Genomic DNA, 19141 nt, shown 5'->3' on the forward strand with positions numbered 1-19141 from the left:
TGGACACTGCCTTCTTTAGCCCTGCCCTTTACCATATTTGGATTAAAATATGCAAAGATCAACTAGAGATACAGTGGTTTACTTTAACTTCTAACTCCCTCAGATGGTCAGTAGATCTAAATACAGTAATAAATTCACATTTCATACTAATGCAAAAATTCTGTTCTTTTCCTCAGCTAGGATGTTGTCCAGTGAGGCTTTCACAATTATCTTGTCATAATAAAAATAGTTTATACATTTCTAATCTCAAAAAATAAAAAAAGTGGCCCACTCAGTATTTCCACAGGCATTTCAAAACCTTTCTTCTCTGAAATGAGTTCAAGCACATTTCATGATCTGAGGGCATTTGAATCTCACCACTATGAACAGCCAAAGGCTGACCCTCAGAGACCTCCTCTTGAACCGGCACCCGTTCTTTCAGAATGCTTTTTCACAATCAGAAACAGAGGGGCCAAATCAGTGATCACATGGGACTTGAAAAACTACCCTGAAACATCCCTTCATTTCTTTCTCATGAAATTTTTGGTAATTCTGTGTTAACTTATGATTCTTCCTCATTTTTTTGCCTAAATACCAAAGGAAAGACAGCTGTTAGTAATTTTCAAGTCTTTGTGATGCCTGCAAATGTCTTGGGACATGATGCGGGTGTGAACTCATATAGACACGGCCTAATTCACTGTCAGCAGGGACTCTCCACTGGACTGTGTTACTCGAAAGGGGGTCTTATTAGGGGAAATTATCCAGAATACTAAGATGATTACATCCCTTTGGAGAAATGACTGTGAGCCAAATCTGATTTGATTTCATGCTCAATCACCCAGAAAGTCAAATATGTTCAAGTACTGGAAATACCATGTACTAGTAATGCCAGGTTGTGTGACAGAGGGTACAATAAGAGTAATTGGTTACAATTGCACAGTAGTTTAATTTATAATGTTCTTCCACTCCGTTTATTCATACATTAATTTTATACGATAGGGTGGGTTAGGTGTTGACATCCCCACTGCAGGGGTAAATGAAAGAGAGGTTAAGTAACACAGTGAAGAGAACCTTCAGGGATGTAGGAGAAACTAGGCCTGAGACCCATGGGTCTCATGCCAAGTCTAGTGTTTTTTTACAGGACAATAGGATGCCTCTCTGTTATTTTTGGTCTTCTTCACAGTTCTAGTTTTGCTCTTCCAGAATTCACATAAACAGCCATTACAGTGTGTTCAGAAAACAAACATGCATACAAACAAAATACATGCTGGAAAAATAAAATACGAATGCTTCCTAATATTTAATAAACCCAATTGAATATTCTTCCTTTAAGAGCTTAAAATGCAGAGATAGAGAAAGCAAAATAACCAAATCAAATCTACACATTAAAATGACTGTTCTAATAGAAAACAAAAAAAGCTCCTGTAGCCTTTGACTGTCTGTCCACATCCATGTACACTGAACACTTCAAACGGTGTAGAGATGATGAAAATACACGTGAAAGTAAACAGTTGTTTAGTTGCTTTGGTATTAAGAGCAGTAACTATGGTGAATTATTAACACTCTACTATGCTTGGTTTCTTTTCTGCTGATTTGCAGTTTGTTCTGTCCTTTGCCCTAGTCTCTCTGGAAATGCTGCTTCAGTTTACTCGTAGCTGGCACAAATGACTTGCATTTTGAAGCTTGTTTTATGGAATTTTAACAGATCAGCACTTCGAAGCACATTTCACATTCATAAATAAAGTTTCTCTTACATGTCAAAATGAATAACTTTTTTGAGAGTTAATGAATTGCAGCAATTATTTCCCATACTTACCTTGTTTATTGTGTACAGAGTTTGTCTGCAGTGGAAAGCTTTATTAGGAAAAAGGAGCGCATTTCCTCAGAACTAGAGCAACAGAGGCTTTTCATACTCTTATACCAAGTTAACTTCCGAAAGATTTTTAACTCCCTGTTTCCCAAAGTGTACTTGATTTTCGGGATGACCCACAAAAGCCACACTTTTTTATTAGTTCTCAGCGAACTGATAGTATACGAAGTGAAACCCTTTCAAGTTGTCATTATAAAGTTGAATATATATGCTGAAGTACTTAAAAGAGTAAGCATAACTTCCAGCATTACAAATTTTTGTGGGATAGAGTTGCCTGATGTATTAATAAAATAATATAGTTTAAAACAAAAGGAGGCCGGACGTGGTCTCACGCTTGTAATCCCAGCACTTTGGGAGGCCGAGGTGGGCGGATCACCTGAGGTCAGGAGTTCGAGACCATCCTGGCCAACATGGTGAAATCCCGTTCCTACTAAAAATACAAAATTACCTGGGCGTGGTGGCAGGTGCATGTAATCCTGGCTACTCAGGAGGCTGAGGCAGGAGAATCCCTTGAACCTGGAAGGCGGAGGTTGCAGTGAGCCAAGATTGTGCCATTGCACTCCAACCTGGGGAACAAGAGCGAAACTCCATCTCAAAAACAAAACAAAACAAAAGGAGAGCAAAGTTTTACTTCACAGTCATGGCTGTCCAGTAGATCACTGCCAGAAATTTTGTAGGAGACAAATTTAAGGTGGGTTGTTTCCTAATAGTATGATTGGGGGATAAGAAGGGTTTTTTGTTAAATATTATACTTAAGATGTCTCATACATAATATGATGTTCAATAGTTATGTAATCAAACTACTTTTACTACTTCTCCTTCCCTGTGGCCCATCCTGACAAACTTTCCAGGTGGAAACAAATGATAACCAGAACAAGACAAGTATAAAATAGATTAAGTTTATAAACTGCTGGCAAAGATTGTATATTGCTCACTTCTGCAGTTCTTACAGAAGTAACTGGCTTAAGGTTTTTTTTTTTTAATGAAAAATCTATTTTGGGGGTGGGTAGGGGAATGTTGTAAATGTATGCACATATGTATGCAGATATCAAGTCAAGATCTTTTTCCCTGAAGCTTCTATTCATGTTTTGGGTAACTCCTCTCTGGAACCGTAATAAATAACAAGTTTTATTTTCATTGTTTCAAGTCTTCTTCCCAAAACATGACCCTATTCCTTGAAAGCTATTCCTTGAAAGCTATTCCTTAATCTGGCATTCAAGGTCTGCTATTATCTGGTCTCGGTCTACTTCTATTATTATTTTCTAACACTCTCCTTTTTTTTTTTTATTTTTAATTTTTTGAGACAGAGTCTCGCTCTGTTGCCCAGGCTGGAGTGCAGTGGCGAAATCTCGGCTCACTGTAAGCTCCGCCTGCCGGGTTCACGCCATTCTCCTGCCTCAGCTTCCTGAGTAGCTGGGACTACGGGCGCCCACCACCACGCCAGGCTAATTTTTTTTTTTTTTTTTTTTTTTTTTTTTTTTTGTATTTTTTGTTAGTAGAGATGGGGTTTCACCGTGTTGGCCAGGATGGTCTCGATCTCCTGACCTCATGATCGCCCGCCTCGGCCTCCCAAAGTGCTGGGATTATAGGCGTGAGCCACCGTGCCCGGCCTATTTTGTAACACTCTTCTTCACTTTAGTTTTCAAAGCAACTACTAAAATATCCATGGTCTTACAGGCCTAGGCCTTTCCTAACAAATCTTCCTTTCATCTCCGAGCCCTTCCCTATCCCAGTCTTCAAATGGTTAGAAGATACGGTAACAGCAAAACATGGTCTTTGAACTCAGAACTACAATCTACTACCTGGCCCATAGTAAATTCCGGATAAATGACAGCTACTGTTATTCGTATTAAATAAGGGCTAACATTTACTGGGCATTTACTGTGTGCCAGGATTGTCTATTTCCTCTTTTAGTATTTTTAGGGTGATTGTTGTTATTGTATTTTTACTGGTAGGTCCTGAGGGTGTTCAGTAAGGAACTTGCCCAAGGTCACAGGGCCAGGAATCCACAGTCTTCTTTGCCAGGAAGCCTGGAGCTCAATGCCCAAGGTGGCACACCACGCGGCTCCCCCTGCAGAGCGTCTCTGCGGCTCACGGGCGCTTCCCTCCCGCAAGCTCCCGCAGCCCCGGCCCTGCCTCGCTGACTGCTCTCTGCCTTCCATGGCCGCCATCTGAACCCGGGCTTCAGCTCTGTCCCCAGCCTCCTGGGGACTCAGAGTCCCTGACCCTGATCCGAACCAGAAACGGAGACAGACCCCTCGGGTGGCCTTCGAGGCAATCTCTGGGCACATTCTGGGTGGCCACCAGCATCTAACAAACGGATGTCTGGACCCTCAGAAAGGGCCAGGGGGTGCGGGGAAGCGGGGCACACTTTTTGGACGATGCTGGGGCTGAGGCCGGTTGGGCAGGAGATCGGCCCCTGTCTCTCCAGTCACGGGACAGTCTCCTTTCCTCTCTGGGCCAAACTGTAAGGAGTTGGAGCCATCCCTGCGCCCACAGCGTGAGAACGCCAAGGAAGCCCGTTAACGTCATCACGCCCGGCCAAACGCAGCCACGGAGGCCGCGACGACGCCATCGCACCCAGGAGGCGGCCACTGCGCCTGCGCGGTCCGCGGCGCCTGCGCACAGCCTGATGCCCGCGGTTTCTTCGCAGGCGGGAAGAACCGGCCGTTGCTGACGGGGCTTCCTGGACGACGGTTGACGGAGGCGAGGGAAACTGAGGGCGAAAGTTGTGCGTCGTGTTGGCAGGAGGGCCTAGAGGAGAAAGACTGTGTTGATACCAAACCGCCCCCACTCCGTGGGCGGGTCAGGAGAGGCCTTTGGAAGAGCGTCTGAACTTGACTAGAGCCTCTTCTCTCGCGCCCCCGTCAGGAGCCAAAACAGGCCGCCATTTGAGGCCGTGGCTGTTGTGGCTGTTGTGGGTGGTGTGGGTGGTGGTGGTGTGCGTGTGTGCAGATGGAGCACACTTTTTGCACACGAATACCACCAGCCCCATTACTGACGCCACTTAGGTTCATTCGGAAGCTGGGGTTGCGGGTAGATGAAGGTCCCCGCCTTCAGGATAAATGGTCCCGCGCGGAGAATGTGACACTTAAAAACTTTTTTGTTATTCTGCATTCAGTTTGCTTGATCCTAAGAAACATAATAGCCCTCATAAGCCCCTCTAAATATAGGATGTGAGTTGGCACTGGAAGAGAAAGTGGCAGAATCTCTGTTGTGGCTCCTAGGCTGGCACCAAGAATATTTTCCTTTCCTTCTCCTTCCGTTCCCTCCCTACCTTCATTTTTTTCCTAGACGGAGTCTCACTCTGTGCCCCAGGCTGGAGTGCAGTGGCGTGATCGCGGCTCCCTGCAAGCTCCGCCTCCCGGGTTCACGCCATTCCCTTGCCTCAGCCTCCCGAGTAGCTGGGACTACAGGCGCCCGCCACTGCGCCTGGCTCATTTTTTTGTATGTTTTAGTAAAGACGGGGTTTCACTGTGTTAGCCAGAATGGTCTCGATCTCCTGACCTCGTGATCCGCCCACCTCAGTCTCCCAAAGTGCTGGGATTACAGGCGTGAGCCACCGTGCCCGGCCTGTTTCCCAAGTTTTATTTTTACCAACGATATTTGAAAATTAGCACCTTGGCCGGGTGCGGTGGCTCAAGCCTGTAATCCCAGCACTTTGGGAGGCCGAGACGGGCGGATCACGAGGTCAGGAGATCGAGACCATCCTGGCTAACACAGTGAAACCCCGTCTCTACTAAAAAATACAAAAAAAACTAGCCGGGCGAGGTGGCGGGCGCCTGTAGACCCAGCTACTCGGGAGGCTGAGGCAGGAGAATGGCGTGAACCCGGGAGGCAGAGCTTGCAGTGAGCTGAGATCCAGCCACTGCACTCCAGCCTGGGCGACAGAGGAAGACTCCGTCTCAAAAAAAAAAAAAAAAAAAATTAGCACCTTGGCCTGACTTGCATTATTGCTTAGTTGTGTATGTGTCCATCTCTCTGTCTCACTGGGTCGTGAATTTAGAACAGAAGTTACCTGGTTTGGGTTTGTATCTTACCTCTTCATGCAGTGGGCAAGTGTTTGTTGAATTAGATTGGGGTTGAAATGTGTTAGGGGGCTAAACATGCAAAATTACAGGAGAAATTCTGTTGTAAAAGAAGAAAACTAAGGAAAAACTTGTTTCACTTGTTGAAGTTGTGGAAATGGAGTGGAAACTTGTCATTACACTTATTCTGGATATGAAGGGAGGGTTTAGTCTTTCTTTCTTTTTTTCTTTTTTTTTTGAAATGGAGTCTGGCTCTTGTTGCCCAGGCTGGAGTGCAGTGGCACAATCTTGGCTCACTGCAACTTCGGCCTCTAGGGCTCAAGCGATTCTCCTGCCTCAGCCTCCCGAGTAGCTGGGATTACAGGCACCTGCCACCACTCCCGGCTAATTTTGTATTTTTAGTAGAGATGGGCTTTCTGCATGTTGGCCAAGCTGGTCTTCAACTCCTGACCTCAGGAAGACTTAGTCTTTGGTATTATGTAATCCAGGAGTTTCAAACTGATGCAAAGGCAGATGACCTGCACAATGCCTTGAAGTAGGGCATGGAGGAAGTTCCCAGTGGCTAAATACTGTGTTTCCTCCCTGGCGTTGGAAGCATGTATGTTTGCCAACGTTGTGGTCCATTTTCTTCTTAATAGATCTGATTCAGAATTCTCTTTGTGGGTGCTGGATTCTGAAATAAATTACATATACTGTGTGAAAAACTGCACTTATGTTTAGGAAGCAAGGTTACAGTTGCCCTAGTCATAACTTAATTGGAACAGAGTTGGAAAAGTGGATTATGTTGTAAACTCTTAGAAAGCAAAGGACTCCCTAAAGTGTTTACATGATCAGGTTTGAAAGTAGTTTAAAACCATAATTTCAGTAATCACTGGGCTGAAGATTTGGTTTTGTAGTTGAGACAATATGAGTTATAAGTTTCTTTCTTTGTAGGTCTGGTGGGACAATGTCATATTATAAATTTGGAATACTGAAGAGAAAATTATAGATATTGATATTGAAGGAAATGAAGCGAAGCCTAAATGAAAATTCAGTTCGAAGTACAGCAGGTATTGAACAACTTATTTTTAAATTTTCTATATTTTCTGTATAGCATGTAAAGCTTGTATAGTTTATAGATATAACATTGGAAATAAATTTAAAATAGATTGAACAGTTAATCTAGCCTCTTTTTAGGTCCAAGGAAGTAAAACAACTTAAGACAAAACATTTAGTGGTAGAGGTGGAGTAAGATCAAACTTTCTTAGATTTATTTTGATGTTCTTTCTACAAATTCGATGTGCTTGAGTTACTCTGTGCTTTACAACTGAAAACAAAGAAATAGATCTGTTTTTGTTTGTGTTTGTGACTTACTTGTTAAAAAATATTTCCAGAAGCACTTCTGTCTTTCTTATAGCTTCTCCTATCATTTTTGCTTTCCCAATTTATTAGTATAAAGACAGAGGGCAAGGATGATGAGAACCAGGGGAATGATGATGAATAATGAAGATAATAGTAACTATTATTTATGGTGGATGAACTGTATTCAAGACATTAATTATATATATTAATTTATTTAATCTTTACACCAGTACTCTGAGATAGGTTATTATAATCATTTCTGTTCTTCAGATGAGAAAACCAAGGCTAAAAGAGATTAAAAAAGTAATCCATGAAGTAGCAGAATCAGAATTTGAACCTAGGAATCTGGCCTTTAGTCCCTGCTCTTAATCATTATGCTATCAGTGTATGTCATATTGGCACAAAGAGTTTAGGGAAATTGCTCAAGATCATACTCTGAAATTGTAATTCAAACCTACTTCGAAGTCATAATTCAGACCCAGGCGGTCTGATTCCAGAGCCCACATAATTCTCCCAGCCTTTAATCAGAGAGTTTTCACAGAGTCTGTGTTTGCCTGTAGAACATTAATGATGACCAGTTAGAGAATGGTGCAGTGACAAGAGATCTGAACTGATATTTAGGAATCTTGGGTCCTATCTAGATTCTTCCACTGACTTGCTCTATAGCAATGCACAAGCTATTTGAACTTCTTTTCCCTTCGAGTTCCCTAAGTTTTAAAGTTTATATTTTGTGACTTTTGGCCTGAATTGAGATCCTAGATCCACCATCTGGAGGAATTGGTAGTAGTATTTATTCTCATTTGGACTGGATATTATTACTCTCTAAGGCATTCTCAAAATGATCCACAAAATACATAATTACAGACACCTGGGGTGCTTGTTAAAATTGCAGAGTTTTGAATTCCAGGCTAAATCTATTGAAATAAAGTCTATGAGAGTGAAGTCTAGGAACCTACACATTAAGCAGAATTCCAGATAAATCTTAGTCCAGTGAAACTTTGAGAACCAAGGCCCAAAAGGGTGTGCTACTCTTGTCCAAAGAATGGTTCAGAGTTTGGTTCTTCCTCACCTCTGTTGTACTCCAAAGGTCCCTCGCAGTTGATACAGTAACAGGCAAGCACAGGAGGGGGATAAGGAAAAAAAAAAAATGGATTTGGAAAGACTGAGGGATGAGGGAGGAGATGGGAATTACTTCCATACGAGAGGAGTTAAAACTGTTAGGGTAGAATAAGAAAAAGTTTTTGAAGAAACAAATTAGGCTATTGAGGATCTTAAAAAGAATGGAAAAATCGATCCAAGGTTATAGAAATCTATATTAGCATATAGAAGCAGATATATTTAAAGTGTGTATTATTATATACTAGTAATTATTTTACTACTAGATCTGCTTATTTGTCTATTATGTACTAACTTATTGGTAATTCAATTTAGGCTGTTTGCCTGTTCCATTGTTCAATCAGAAAAAGAGGAACAGACAGCCATTAACTTCTAATCCACTTAAAGACGATCCAGGTATCAGTACTCCTTCTGACAATTACGATTTTCCTCCGCTACCTACAGGTAAGAAAATTAATAAGGTAAAATTTTTCAGGAAATACAAACTAGGATTATAGAAAATTGTAATTTCTCTTATAATGAAAATAGAAAGTTTATTTTTTCTTCTTTCCGTTATCCACATACAGAAATTACATGGCACTTTCTGAACATTCCAGGTCAGGAGTTTGAGTTTCCTTACCTACAAGGGTGGCTTAGCATTTAAATGGAGTATCTTAGATTTGGAGCCTTTGTTCTAATAAAGTAGTAACATATATTGGGAAAAATATTTTTCCTTTCTCAAAATACATGTGGATATTGTATTATAGCCTATACATTTGGTGGTAAAGAATGGAAACACTTGAATTGCGTCAGGAGTGAGGATAAGTGTGCATGGGAACACAGGAAAAATGGAAACAAAGATTTTAGGAAGTGCAGATGCCTGGAAATATCTGGTGCCTGGCTGTAGTCTTTTTCTCTTTTTATGGCATTTTTTGCCTTCATTCATTTGTTAGCTGTTTATGGTCCAAATGTGACCCCCCGCCCCCCAAATTTATATGTTGAAACTTAACTGCTGATGTGATAGTATTAAGATGTGGGGCCTTTCGGAGGTAATTAAGTCATGAAGGCAGAGCCCTTGTGAATGAGATTAGTGACATTATAAAAGGTGTGAGGGAGCTTTTCCATCCTGTCGTGTGAGGACACAGTAAGAAGCCTTAACTTCCCAGCCTCCAAAATGAGAAATACATTTATCATATTTATAAATAACCCATTCTAAAGTATTTTGTTATAGTAGTCCAAACGGACTAAAACACACCTTCATCCAGTTGCTTTATAGCTTCAACTGGCACGTGAACTAAGTAGCCCTTGCTGGGAGTTTGCATAACCTTTTAGTTCTAGTTCTCAGAGGTCATCATCGGTTGACTGCTCTTTGTGTCTCTTGATTCAAATCCTGGAGACAGCTTGTGATTCAGTTCATCTTTTTTATTTTTTTATTTTTTTGAGACGGAGTCTCGCTCTGTGGCCCAGGCTGGAGTGCAGTGGCCGGATCTCAGCTCACTGCAAGCTCCGCCTCCCGGGTTCACGCCATTCTCCTGCCTCAGCCTCCCGAGCAGCTGGGACCACAGGCGCCCGCCACCTCGCCCGGCTAGCTTTTTATATTTTTTTTTGGTAGAGACGGGGTTTCACCGTGTTAGCCAGGATGGTCTGGATCTCCTGACCTCGTGATCCGCCCGTCTCGGCCTCCCAAAGTGCTGGGATTACAGGCTTGAGCCACCGCGCCCGGCCAATTGAGTTCATCTTTTAAGTAAGGCCACTGAAATCCTGGCTTAGGTTTAGGTTAGGCCTCTTACCTCTGAACCAGTTAGCTGAGGTTTAGTGGGTGCTGGGAAGTCTTAATGGTTGTTTGTTGACTTTTTACTTTCCTCTAGAAGAGGAATGGGCAGGCAGACATTCTGAAATATACGTGGTACATGCTGGTTATATACATTTACATTTTGGGGGCACATTTAAAAAATCATTAATAGGATCTTATACAGCTAGAATTTAAAAATATCTCTTACATGGCAATACTTGTATTGTTAATTTCATCCAGTGTGCTCCCATAGACTTTAACATACTTCTAAATCTGTAATTATTTTGTTTAAAGAAAACAAAATATATAAAAGATATATTTGAAGAATTTTAGGTGTGAAGTTCATATGTTTCCAATTTTTGTGTATAAAAATGATAAATTCACATGGATATGCACAACTGGGCATTTATCTGGTCATATTCCGCCATTTAAAAAATATTCCATAATTTAAAATATTTTTATAAGTAGCATGAATATTGACCTTGAAAAACTGAGCTACTTCGTAAGGAAATGTGTGTCTTCCTGAAGTACTTCAAGCTCTGACCAGGGTTACTATTGGTCAGAAATAGTAATTTTCCTGTATTGTGTAAGAGATAGGACCTTATCGGTGTTTTTTTTAAAAATTTTTGTCTTGATTCATTAGTCGGTCTGGGGATATACTCGATCTTTGAAAAAAGAAATAGAAGAGAATAAAGTAGAGTAGAATAGAAAATAACAGCCATGCCCTGCATAACAATGTTTTGGTCAGTCACACCACCTGTGTGATGGTGATGCCACTACAAATATAATGGAGCTGAAACATTTCTATTTCCTAGTGACATAAGGTAGTAGCTGTCATAATGTCATAGCACGGTTTATTTTTTTGTAAATATAATTTATAAAATTGGCTACAGTAGGCTACAACATAATATATATATAGTAGCCTAAATGTATGGTTTGTTTAGTCTACAGTAGTGTACGGTAATGTCCTAGGCCTTCATATTCACTCACCACTTAATCACTAACTCACCCAGAGCAACTTTCAGTCCTGCAGTCTCCATTTATGGTAAGTGCCCTCTTAGGTGTATTGGTTTTTATCTTTTATATTTTTACTGTACCTTTTCTATGTTTAGATACGTTTAGATACACAAATACTATTATGTTACAATTGCCTATGGTATTGAGTACAGTAACATGTTGCACAAGTTTGTAGCCTAGGAGCAATAGGCTGTAACATGTAGCCTAGGTGTGTAGCAAGCTGTACTCTCCAGCTTTGTGTGAGTACACTCTATGATGTTTACAAAACAAAATCACCTCACAACACATTTCTTAGAATGTATCCCTGTCATTAAGTGACACATGCCTGTGTCAGAGTGTATCACAGATATTAAGGATAAGATTTGATGGTGAAGTTTTATATTCTTTTTCCTCCTTTCTCTGTCTCTCTGTTTGTATCTCACACATATGTCATGCATATACATGTTCTGAGTTACGATGTATTTCTTTCTGTGAGTGGGATTTAAAAAGTTCAATAAACATTGAATTAGATGAAATTTATGTTACAAAGTTAAAGATACTATACTAGAAGTGATTGTAGAAAAGGTACAGATTAAATTATCTTTGCTTAAAATACAATGAATAAGAAAGACATCTATAAAAATTAAGAAAGCAGGCTGTGACAGGTTTTCTAACAAAGTATTGTCGAAGAAGTCCATATATTCAAGTTTTTTCTTCTTCAAGTTTTTAAACCCCCAAAATTAAATAAGTATGAAGTTATCATTTTGAAAAATACTATGTATCTTACTTTTATCTATGTTACTTATATCTTTTGAGATTGGGCCTGGGAAGCTATGAATGCAGAGTTGGCTCCTGTAATGAAAACAATGGACACTGGGTATGTGAAGAAATATAAACCATTGGATGTGTTGTCTGTTACTGACTGATGTTATTCTTCTATGTATATCTTAATTTCTCAATTTGAAAGCAAACTATTAATATTTAACAAGACATATTCCCTTGAAAGGCAAATACCACATTCAGTTTCTCGTCCTCTGAGAAGTCAAGATTCTATCTTTAACTCTATTCAATCAAATACTGAAAGAAGTCATGGTGATTGGAGGTGAGTCCACTTGAAATTTCTTTCTTCTGTTCCTTCTCATTTTCCTGTCTTCTTCATCCTTCCCTCCTCCTTCACTTCTTCTTTGTTTCTCAGACAGAATTACATTTAGGAAATTTCTATAAATAATAACTATGGCAGTATTATGTTTTATGAAAGAACTTAAGAGAACATGCATGTAAAACTTAAAAAATATGCAAATTTCACAGTGATTATGCTTCAAAAGATTCTTAACGTGATAATGAAATTTCTGATAATATTCATTGCTATGAATTTATGATTTTGCTTATGGGTTATTAATGATTTAATTGACAATAGATAGACAGGAATCATATCTTAGTATTGGTTATATTTAGGAATTGAGAACCAATTAGAGTGCTCAGTCATATCCTGTAAGACAGTTAGCTTCAAAGTAAACAGAATGGAAGGAGAAGGAAAAATGGAGGCTGAGATGCATATGCATCTGCAATAATAGGGGCTCAAGAAATGAAGAAGATAGTCAAAAAGATGGTGAGGGTTCTTGCCATAAGTACCAAAGTTTAATGTTTAAATAGTATGAAAAAATTGATAGAAAAAGAACATGAATTTTTCTTGGTTGGATTTTAGTAGCCTTAGATAAATGGCAATATTGAAGGAAATAATTTTGGAAATAAAGTGCTGGGAAAACAACACTAAATCAGTCACTGTTAAGGGCTTTGATATGTTATTTCAGTAATCCTTACAACAACCATATGAAGTTAATACTATTCTCATTTTTATTATATAAAGATAACATTTTTTTTTAAAAAGGGGAAGCTTTTTTATAGTTGTTAATAAATACATTGAAATAATGTCTTGATTTAAAAATTAGTTTTGATTTTATTATTCATGCTAGTTTCCCCAGGACCAGTCCATTAGTTTCTTCATAACAAGGCCTTAAAACTAGGCCTGTTCAGTTGTTTGGGATGGTTCTTGGAGACATGGTTCCAACTGCAGGTGCTAGAAGAAAATCCATTCTGACAAGCATTAGACAGAGAATTAGGTAACAGATTGTAATCTGAACAGACAGCCAGTATTGGATATTACGATTTGAATTAATACATGATCTGTCAGACTGTTGGAATACAACAGGAAATCCAGGAGTAGAGAACATTTAAAAATTCATAAAGGCAGTTGGTAATCTGCTGAAGATTTTTTGAACCAGTTAAAGGACTAAGCTCAGGTTTAGAGTCGAGGTAGAGTTGCCAGATTTAGCAAATAAAAATAAAGGATGCCCAGTTAAATTTGAATTTCAGGTAATCAGGAATTTTTTTAGTATGTGTCACAGCCAATATTTGGGACACACTTATACCAAAAATTTGTTACTTATTTGAAATTCAGGTTTAAGTGGCCATCCTATGTTGTTTCTGGCAGCCTAGTCTAGACTTTCTTGGGACATGGAGTTTTCAAGAGCAAAGTACACTCCTATTCTTATCGATACTGTGTTATTAGATACATTATCAGTATATATTTCATTCACCAGAATTAGGATATGGACAATTAGTAAGATTAGTAAGGATGAGTTTCTTTGCCAAAGCTCCTGCAATTGGCTTTAGACTCCGAGGAGACATTGAGCTTGTACTTACTTAGTAGTTAAGACATCTCAGTTGAGGAGTTGAGGTGATACGAGGACTTTTAACATTTTAAATCTTTTTTTTTTTTGAGACTGGATCTTGCCATGTTGCCTAGGCTGGAGTGCAGTGGCATGATCATAGCTCATTGCAACTTTGAACTCCTGGGCTTAAACAATCCTCCCACCTCAGCCTCCTGAGTAGCTGGGACTGACTATTGGTTTGCACCACCATGCCTGGCTAATTTTTAAATTTTTAGTAGAGACTAGGTCTTGCTATGTTGCCTAGGCTGGTCTTGAACTCCTGGGCTCAAGTGATTCCCTCACCTCAGCCTTCCAAAGTGCTGGGATTACAGGCATACGCTATTGTGCTTGGTGAGATGAAGGCTTCACAAACTGAGAACTGAACACAACCTGGCAAACAGGTTCAGGTAAATGCATAAATTTTAAGGGAAGATAAGGATTTTTTTTTCTAAAATAACTTACTATTCTCATTATGAAAATAATAGAATAATTCTAGAAAAAAAGGAAAAAGAAAATTATTCATAGTTGCACTGATCCAGAGTTAACCATTAATATATTTTTGAACAGAAAAAAACAAACCATTTCACCTTTTTTGAGTCTTATGTCTTTATCCATGGGAAAAAAGTTGAACTAGATGATATCTGAGGTTCCTTCAGTACTCAGTATATATTGTGCATAAAACATACAGTTCTGATGTATTTATGTAACTTTGTGCTGACTTGTCTATCACTACCACGAAAACCCTTAATTAAGGATTTTACAAATATATGAATTTATCTAACGTGCTTGTGTGTGGAATACTTAGAATGCTTATTGCTCTGATACACCTAGAATTGTTTTATTACACATCATGTCTTTCAACCATTCTTGTTACACAGATCTATTGTAAAAGTTTAATAATCTAAAATAGTATATAACTTAAGTCAGTAATTCATAAAAGGAGGTGGCAGGCCCCCAGTATCCATATAACTAAATTTTAAAACTTTTAGATCTCCTTCAGCTTGCTCAGGATGGCCAAAGATATGAGGAATATTTTCTTTTGGACTCTGTTTGCATCTGGAACACTCTCTTGACAATCTCATCCTTGTTACAGTTCTGACTGCAGTTGAATATTGTATTTCTATTGTTATCTTAAAAAAATTTTAATTAGAGCCGGATGCGGTGGCTCACACCTGTAATCCCAGCAATTTGGGAGTCAGAGGTGGATGGATCACTTGAGGTCAGGAGTTTGAGACCAGCCTGGCCAACGTGGTGAAACCCTGTCTCTACCAAAAAGATGCAAAAATTAGCCAGGTGTGGTGGCACATGCCTGTAATCCCAGCTACTTGGGAGGCTGAGGCAGGAGAATCACTGGAACCTGGGAGGCAGAGGTTGCAGTGAGCTGAGATCCTGCCGCTGCCCTCCAGCCTGGGTGACAAAGTGAGACCGTGTTTCAAAAAAAGTGTTTTGTGTTTTTTTAAAATTAAAATTATATATATTTAAGGGATACAACCTGATATTTTAATATGCATATACATAGTGACCTGATTTCAGTCAGGCTAATTAACATATCCATCTCTTCGCATAATTACCATTTTTTTCTTGTAGTGAGAACACTTAAGATCTACCTTCTAAGCAATTTTCATCTGTATAACACAGTATTATTAACTATAGTCCTCGTGCTCTACATTAGATCTCTAGAATTTACTCATTCTACGTAACTGAAACTTTGTACCCTTTGACTGACATCACCTTTCTGCACCCTTGCCAACATTTGTTATCTTTTGAATTTTTGATGACAGCTGTCCTAACAAATGTGAGTTGATAATATATCCTTGTAGTTTTGATTTGCATTTTCCTGATGATTAGTGATGTTGTGCACCTTTTTATATACCCATTGGCCATCTGTGTGTCTTCTTTAGAAAAATGTCTATTTAGGTTCTTTGCCCATCTTTAAATTGTGTTGTTTTTTGTTATGAGTTCTCTCCTTAAATATTTTGGATCTTAACTACTTATCAGTTATATAGTTTACCAACATTTCCTCCCATGCTATAGATTGCTTTTTCACTCTGTTATTTCCTTTACTGTGCAGAAGCTTTTTAGTTTGATGTAGTTCTCAAATATTTATTTTTGCTTTTGTTGACTGTGCTTTTGGTGTCATGTTGAAAGAAGTCATTTGCAAGACCAATGTCAAGGAATTTGTTCCCTACGTTTTTTTCCTAAGAGTTTTATGGTTTCAGGTCCTACTTGGTTTAAGTCTTTAATCCATGTTGAGTTGATTTTTGTATATGGTGTAAGGTAAGAGTCCAGTTCCATTCTTCTGCATCTGGATATCCAGTTTTTCCAATACTATTTATGGCAGAGACTTTTTTCCCATTGTGTGTTCTTCTCACTTTTGTTGAAAATCAATTAAATGTAAATGTATGGGTTTATTTCTGGGCTCTCTACTCTGTTCTGTTGGTCTGTGTGCCTGTTTTAATACCAGTACCATACTGTTTTGATTACTATAGCTTTTTGGTATAACTTGAAATCACGAAGTGTGATGGATGCAGCTTTGTTCTTTCTCAAGATTGTTTTGGCTATTCTGAGTCTTTTGTGGGTCCATATGAATTTTAGGATTGTTTTTTCTATTTCTGTGAAAAATATCATTGAAATTTTGATAGGGATTGTATTGAGTCTGTAGATCACTTTGGGTAGTTTGGACATTTAACAGTATCAATTCTTCAAATCCATGACACAGGATTTTTCATTTATTTTGTCTTCAGTGTTTTTTTTTTTTTTTTAATCAGTGTTTTATACTTTTTAGTGTATAGACCTTTTTCCACCTTGGTTATTTATTCCTAAGTATTTTATTCTTTTTGGTGTTATTGTAAGTGGGATCATTCTCTTGGTTTCCTTTTGGGATATCTATTATTGGTGTAAAGAAATGCTCCTGATTTTTGTATGTTGGTTTTGTATCCTGCAACTTTACTGAATTCATTTTTTAGTTCTAACAGTTTTTTAATGGAGTTTTTAGGGTTGTCTACATACAGGATCATGTCGTCTGCAAACAGAGACATTTACTTTGTCCTTTCCAATTTGCGCTCCTTTTGTTTCCTTTTCTTGACTAATTGATTGGCGAGGACTTCCAAGACTAGTTGAGTACTCCTTATCTGAAATATTTGGGATCAGAAATGTTTCAGATTTTTTTGGGGTTCGGAGTATTTGCAGAATACCTACCAGTTGAGTATCCTAAATCTGAAAATTCAAAATCTGAAATGCTTTAATGATCGTTTCCATTGGGCATCATGTTGCTGCTTAAAAAGTTTCAAATTTTGGAGCATTTTGAGTTTTTGGTTTTCACATTTAGAATGCCCAGCCTGTAACTATGTTTGAATAGAAGTGGTAAGAGTGGGCATCCTTGCCTTGTACTGGATCTTTGAAAAAAACCTTTTGGTTTTCCCCCATTGTGATGTTAGCTGTGGGAATTTTGCAGATGACCTTTATTGTGTTGGAGTATATTCCTTCTATACTTATGTTTTTTAGAGTAAACTAAATGGATGTTGAACTTTGTCAGATGCTTTTTCTGCATCTGTTTTTATCTTTAATTCTGCTACTGTGGTGTATAACATTGATTGATTTGTGTATGTTAAAGCAACCTTGCATCCCAGAAATAAGTCCCAGTTGATCATGGTGTATAATTTTTTTTAAAAAAAAGATTTCAACTTTCACTTTAAATATAGGGGGTACATGTGCAGATTTGTTACATGGGAATATTGTGTGATGCTAAGGTTTGAAGTATGGATCCTATCACCTCACCCATGTAGTGAGCAGAGTTCTTGATAGGTGATTTTTTGATGTGCTGCTGAATTTGCCTTGCTAGTATTTTATTGAGGATTTTTGCATCTGTGTTCTTTAGTGATACTGGCCTGTAGTTTTCTAGCAGTGTCTTTGTTTGATTTTGATATGAGTGATGCTAGTCTCACAAAATGAATTTGGAAGTATTCCCTCTTGTTTTATGAAAGAATTTAAGAAGATTGGTATTAATTTCTCTTTGAATGTTTGATAGAATTCACTGTGAAGTCATCTGGTCCTGGGCTTTTCTTTGTTGAGAGGTTTTTGATTACTTCTTTAATTTCCTTATTATTGGTCTGTTTAGGCTTTCTACCTCTTCTTGATTCAATCTTGGTAAGTTGCTTATTTCTAGGTATTTATCCATTTCTTCTGTGTTATCCAATTTGTTGTCATATAATGTTCATAATAGTCCCTTACTATCTATTTCTGAGAAATCCATTTTGTGTCTCCTCTTTCATTTATTTGAATTTTTTCTTTTTTTAGTCTATGTAAGGGGCTATCGACTTTATCTTTTCAAAAAAATAAGCTCTTAGTTTTTCTTTTTTTTTCTTTTTCTTTCTTTCTTTTTTTCTTTTTGAGATGGAGTCTCACTCTGTTGCCAGGCTGGAGTGCAGTGGCAAGATCTCGGCTCACTGCAACCTCCGCCTCCCGGGTTCAGGCAATTCTCCCGTCTCAGCCTCCTGAGTAGCTAGGACTACAGGCCTGTGCCACCATGCCCAGCTAATTTTTATATTTTTAGTAGAGATGGGGTTTCACCATGTTGGCCAGGATGGTCTCGATCTCTTGGCCTTGTGATCTGCCCGCCTCAGCCTCCCAAAGTGCTGGGATTACAGGCGTAAGCCACCTCTCCTGGTCCCAGTTTTGCTTTTTTTTTTTTTTATTCTCTACTTTCTTTATTTCTACTGTGGTCTTATTATTTCCTTTATGTGCTTATTTTGGGCTTAGTTTGTTGTTCTTTTTCCAATTCCTTTAAGTGTGAAGTTAGGATGCTTATTTGAGATCTTTTTATTTCCACTTACACATTTATTGCTATAAGCTGCCCTTAGTACTGCTTTTGCTTTCCCATAAGTTTTGGTATGTTATGCTTTGTTTCTGTCTCAAGATAATTTTAAAATTTCCTTTTTTAATTTCCTCTTTGATCAATGGTTGTTCAAGAGTGTGTTGTTGTACTTGTGAATTTTTCCATTTTCTTTTCTTTTCTTTTTAAATTGAAATGGAGTCTCACTCTGTTGCCCAGGCTGGAGTTCAGTGATGTGATCTCGGCTCACTTGCAATCTCTGCCTCCTGGGTTCAAGTGATTCTCCTGCCTCAGTCTCCTAAGTAGCTAGGACTACAGGTGCGTGCCTCCACACCCAGCTAATTTTTGTATTTTTAGTAGAGACAGGATTTCACTGTGTTAGCCAGGACGGTCTCATTCTCTTGGCCTTGTGATCTGCCTGCCTTGGCCTCCCAAAGTGCTGGGATTACAGGCGTAAGCCACCATGCCCGGCCAGTTTTTCCATTTTCTAGCTGTTAT

General features: G+C 38.8%; 1 protein-coding gene across 8 annotated transcripts in view; it reads left to right on the top strand.

Moving 5' to 3' along the window:
- Window positions 1-19141, top strand: part of SPATA22 (spermatogenesis associated 22) — a 69519-nt gene that overhangs the window by 38544 nt on the left and 11834 nt on the right. Inside the window, exons 1-5 of one of the 8 annotated variants that reach the window (XM_010382214.1) lie at window positions 4452-4555; window positions 6811-6926; window positions 8650-8778; window positions 11918-11978; window positions 12108-12203. In XM_010382214.1, coding sequence (XP_010380516.1) covers window positions 6884-6926; window positions 8650-8778; window positions 11918-11978; window positions 12108-12203 — 329 coding nt within the window. In that variant the 5' untranslated portion in view covers window positions 4452-4555; window positions 6811-6883. Of the gene's footprint in view, window positions 1-4451; window positions 4886-6810; window positions 6927-8649; window positions 8779-11917; window positions 11979-12107; window positions 12204-19141 lie in introns of those variants that run through there. The other 7 variants (XM_010382213.1, XM_010382211.1, XM_010382217.1 and 4 more) reach the window with 7 other exon arrangements.

The sequence above is a fragment of the Rhinopithecus roxellana genome, chromosome 19 (assembly GCF_007565055.1).
Source record: "Rhinopithecus roxellana isolate Shanxi Qingling chromosome 19, ASM756505v1, whole genome shotgun sequence".
NCBI lineage: Eukaryota > Metazoa > Chordata > Mammalia > Primates > Cercopithecidae > Rhinopithecus > Rhinopithecus roxellana.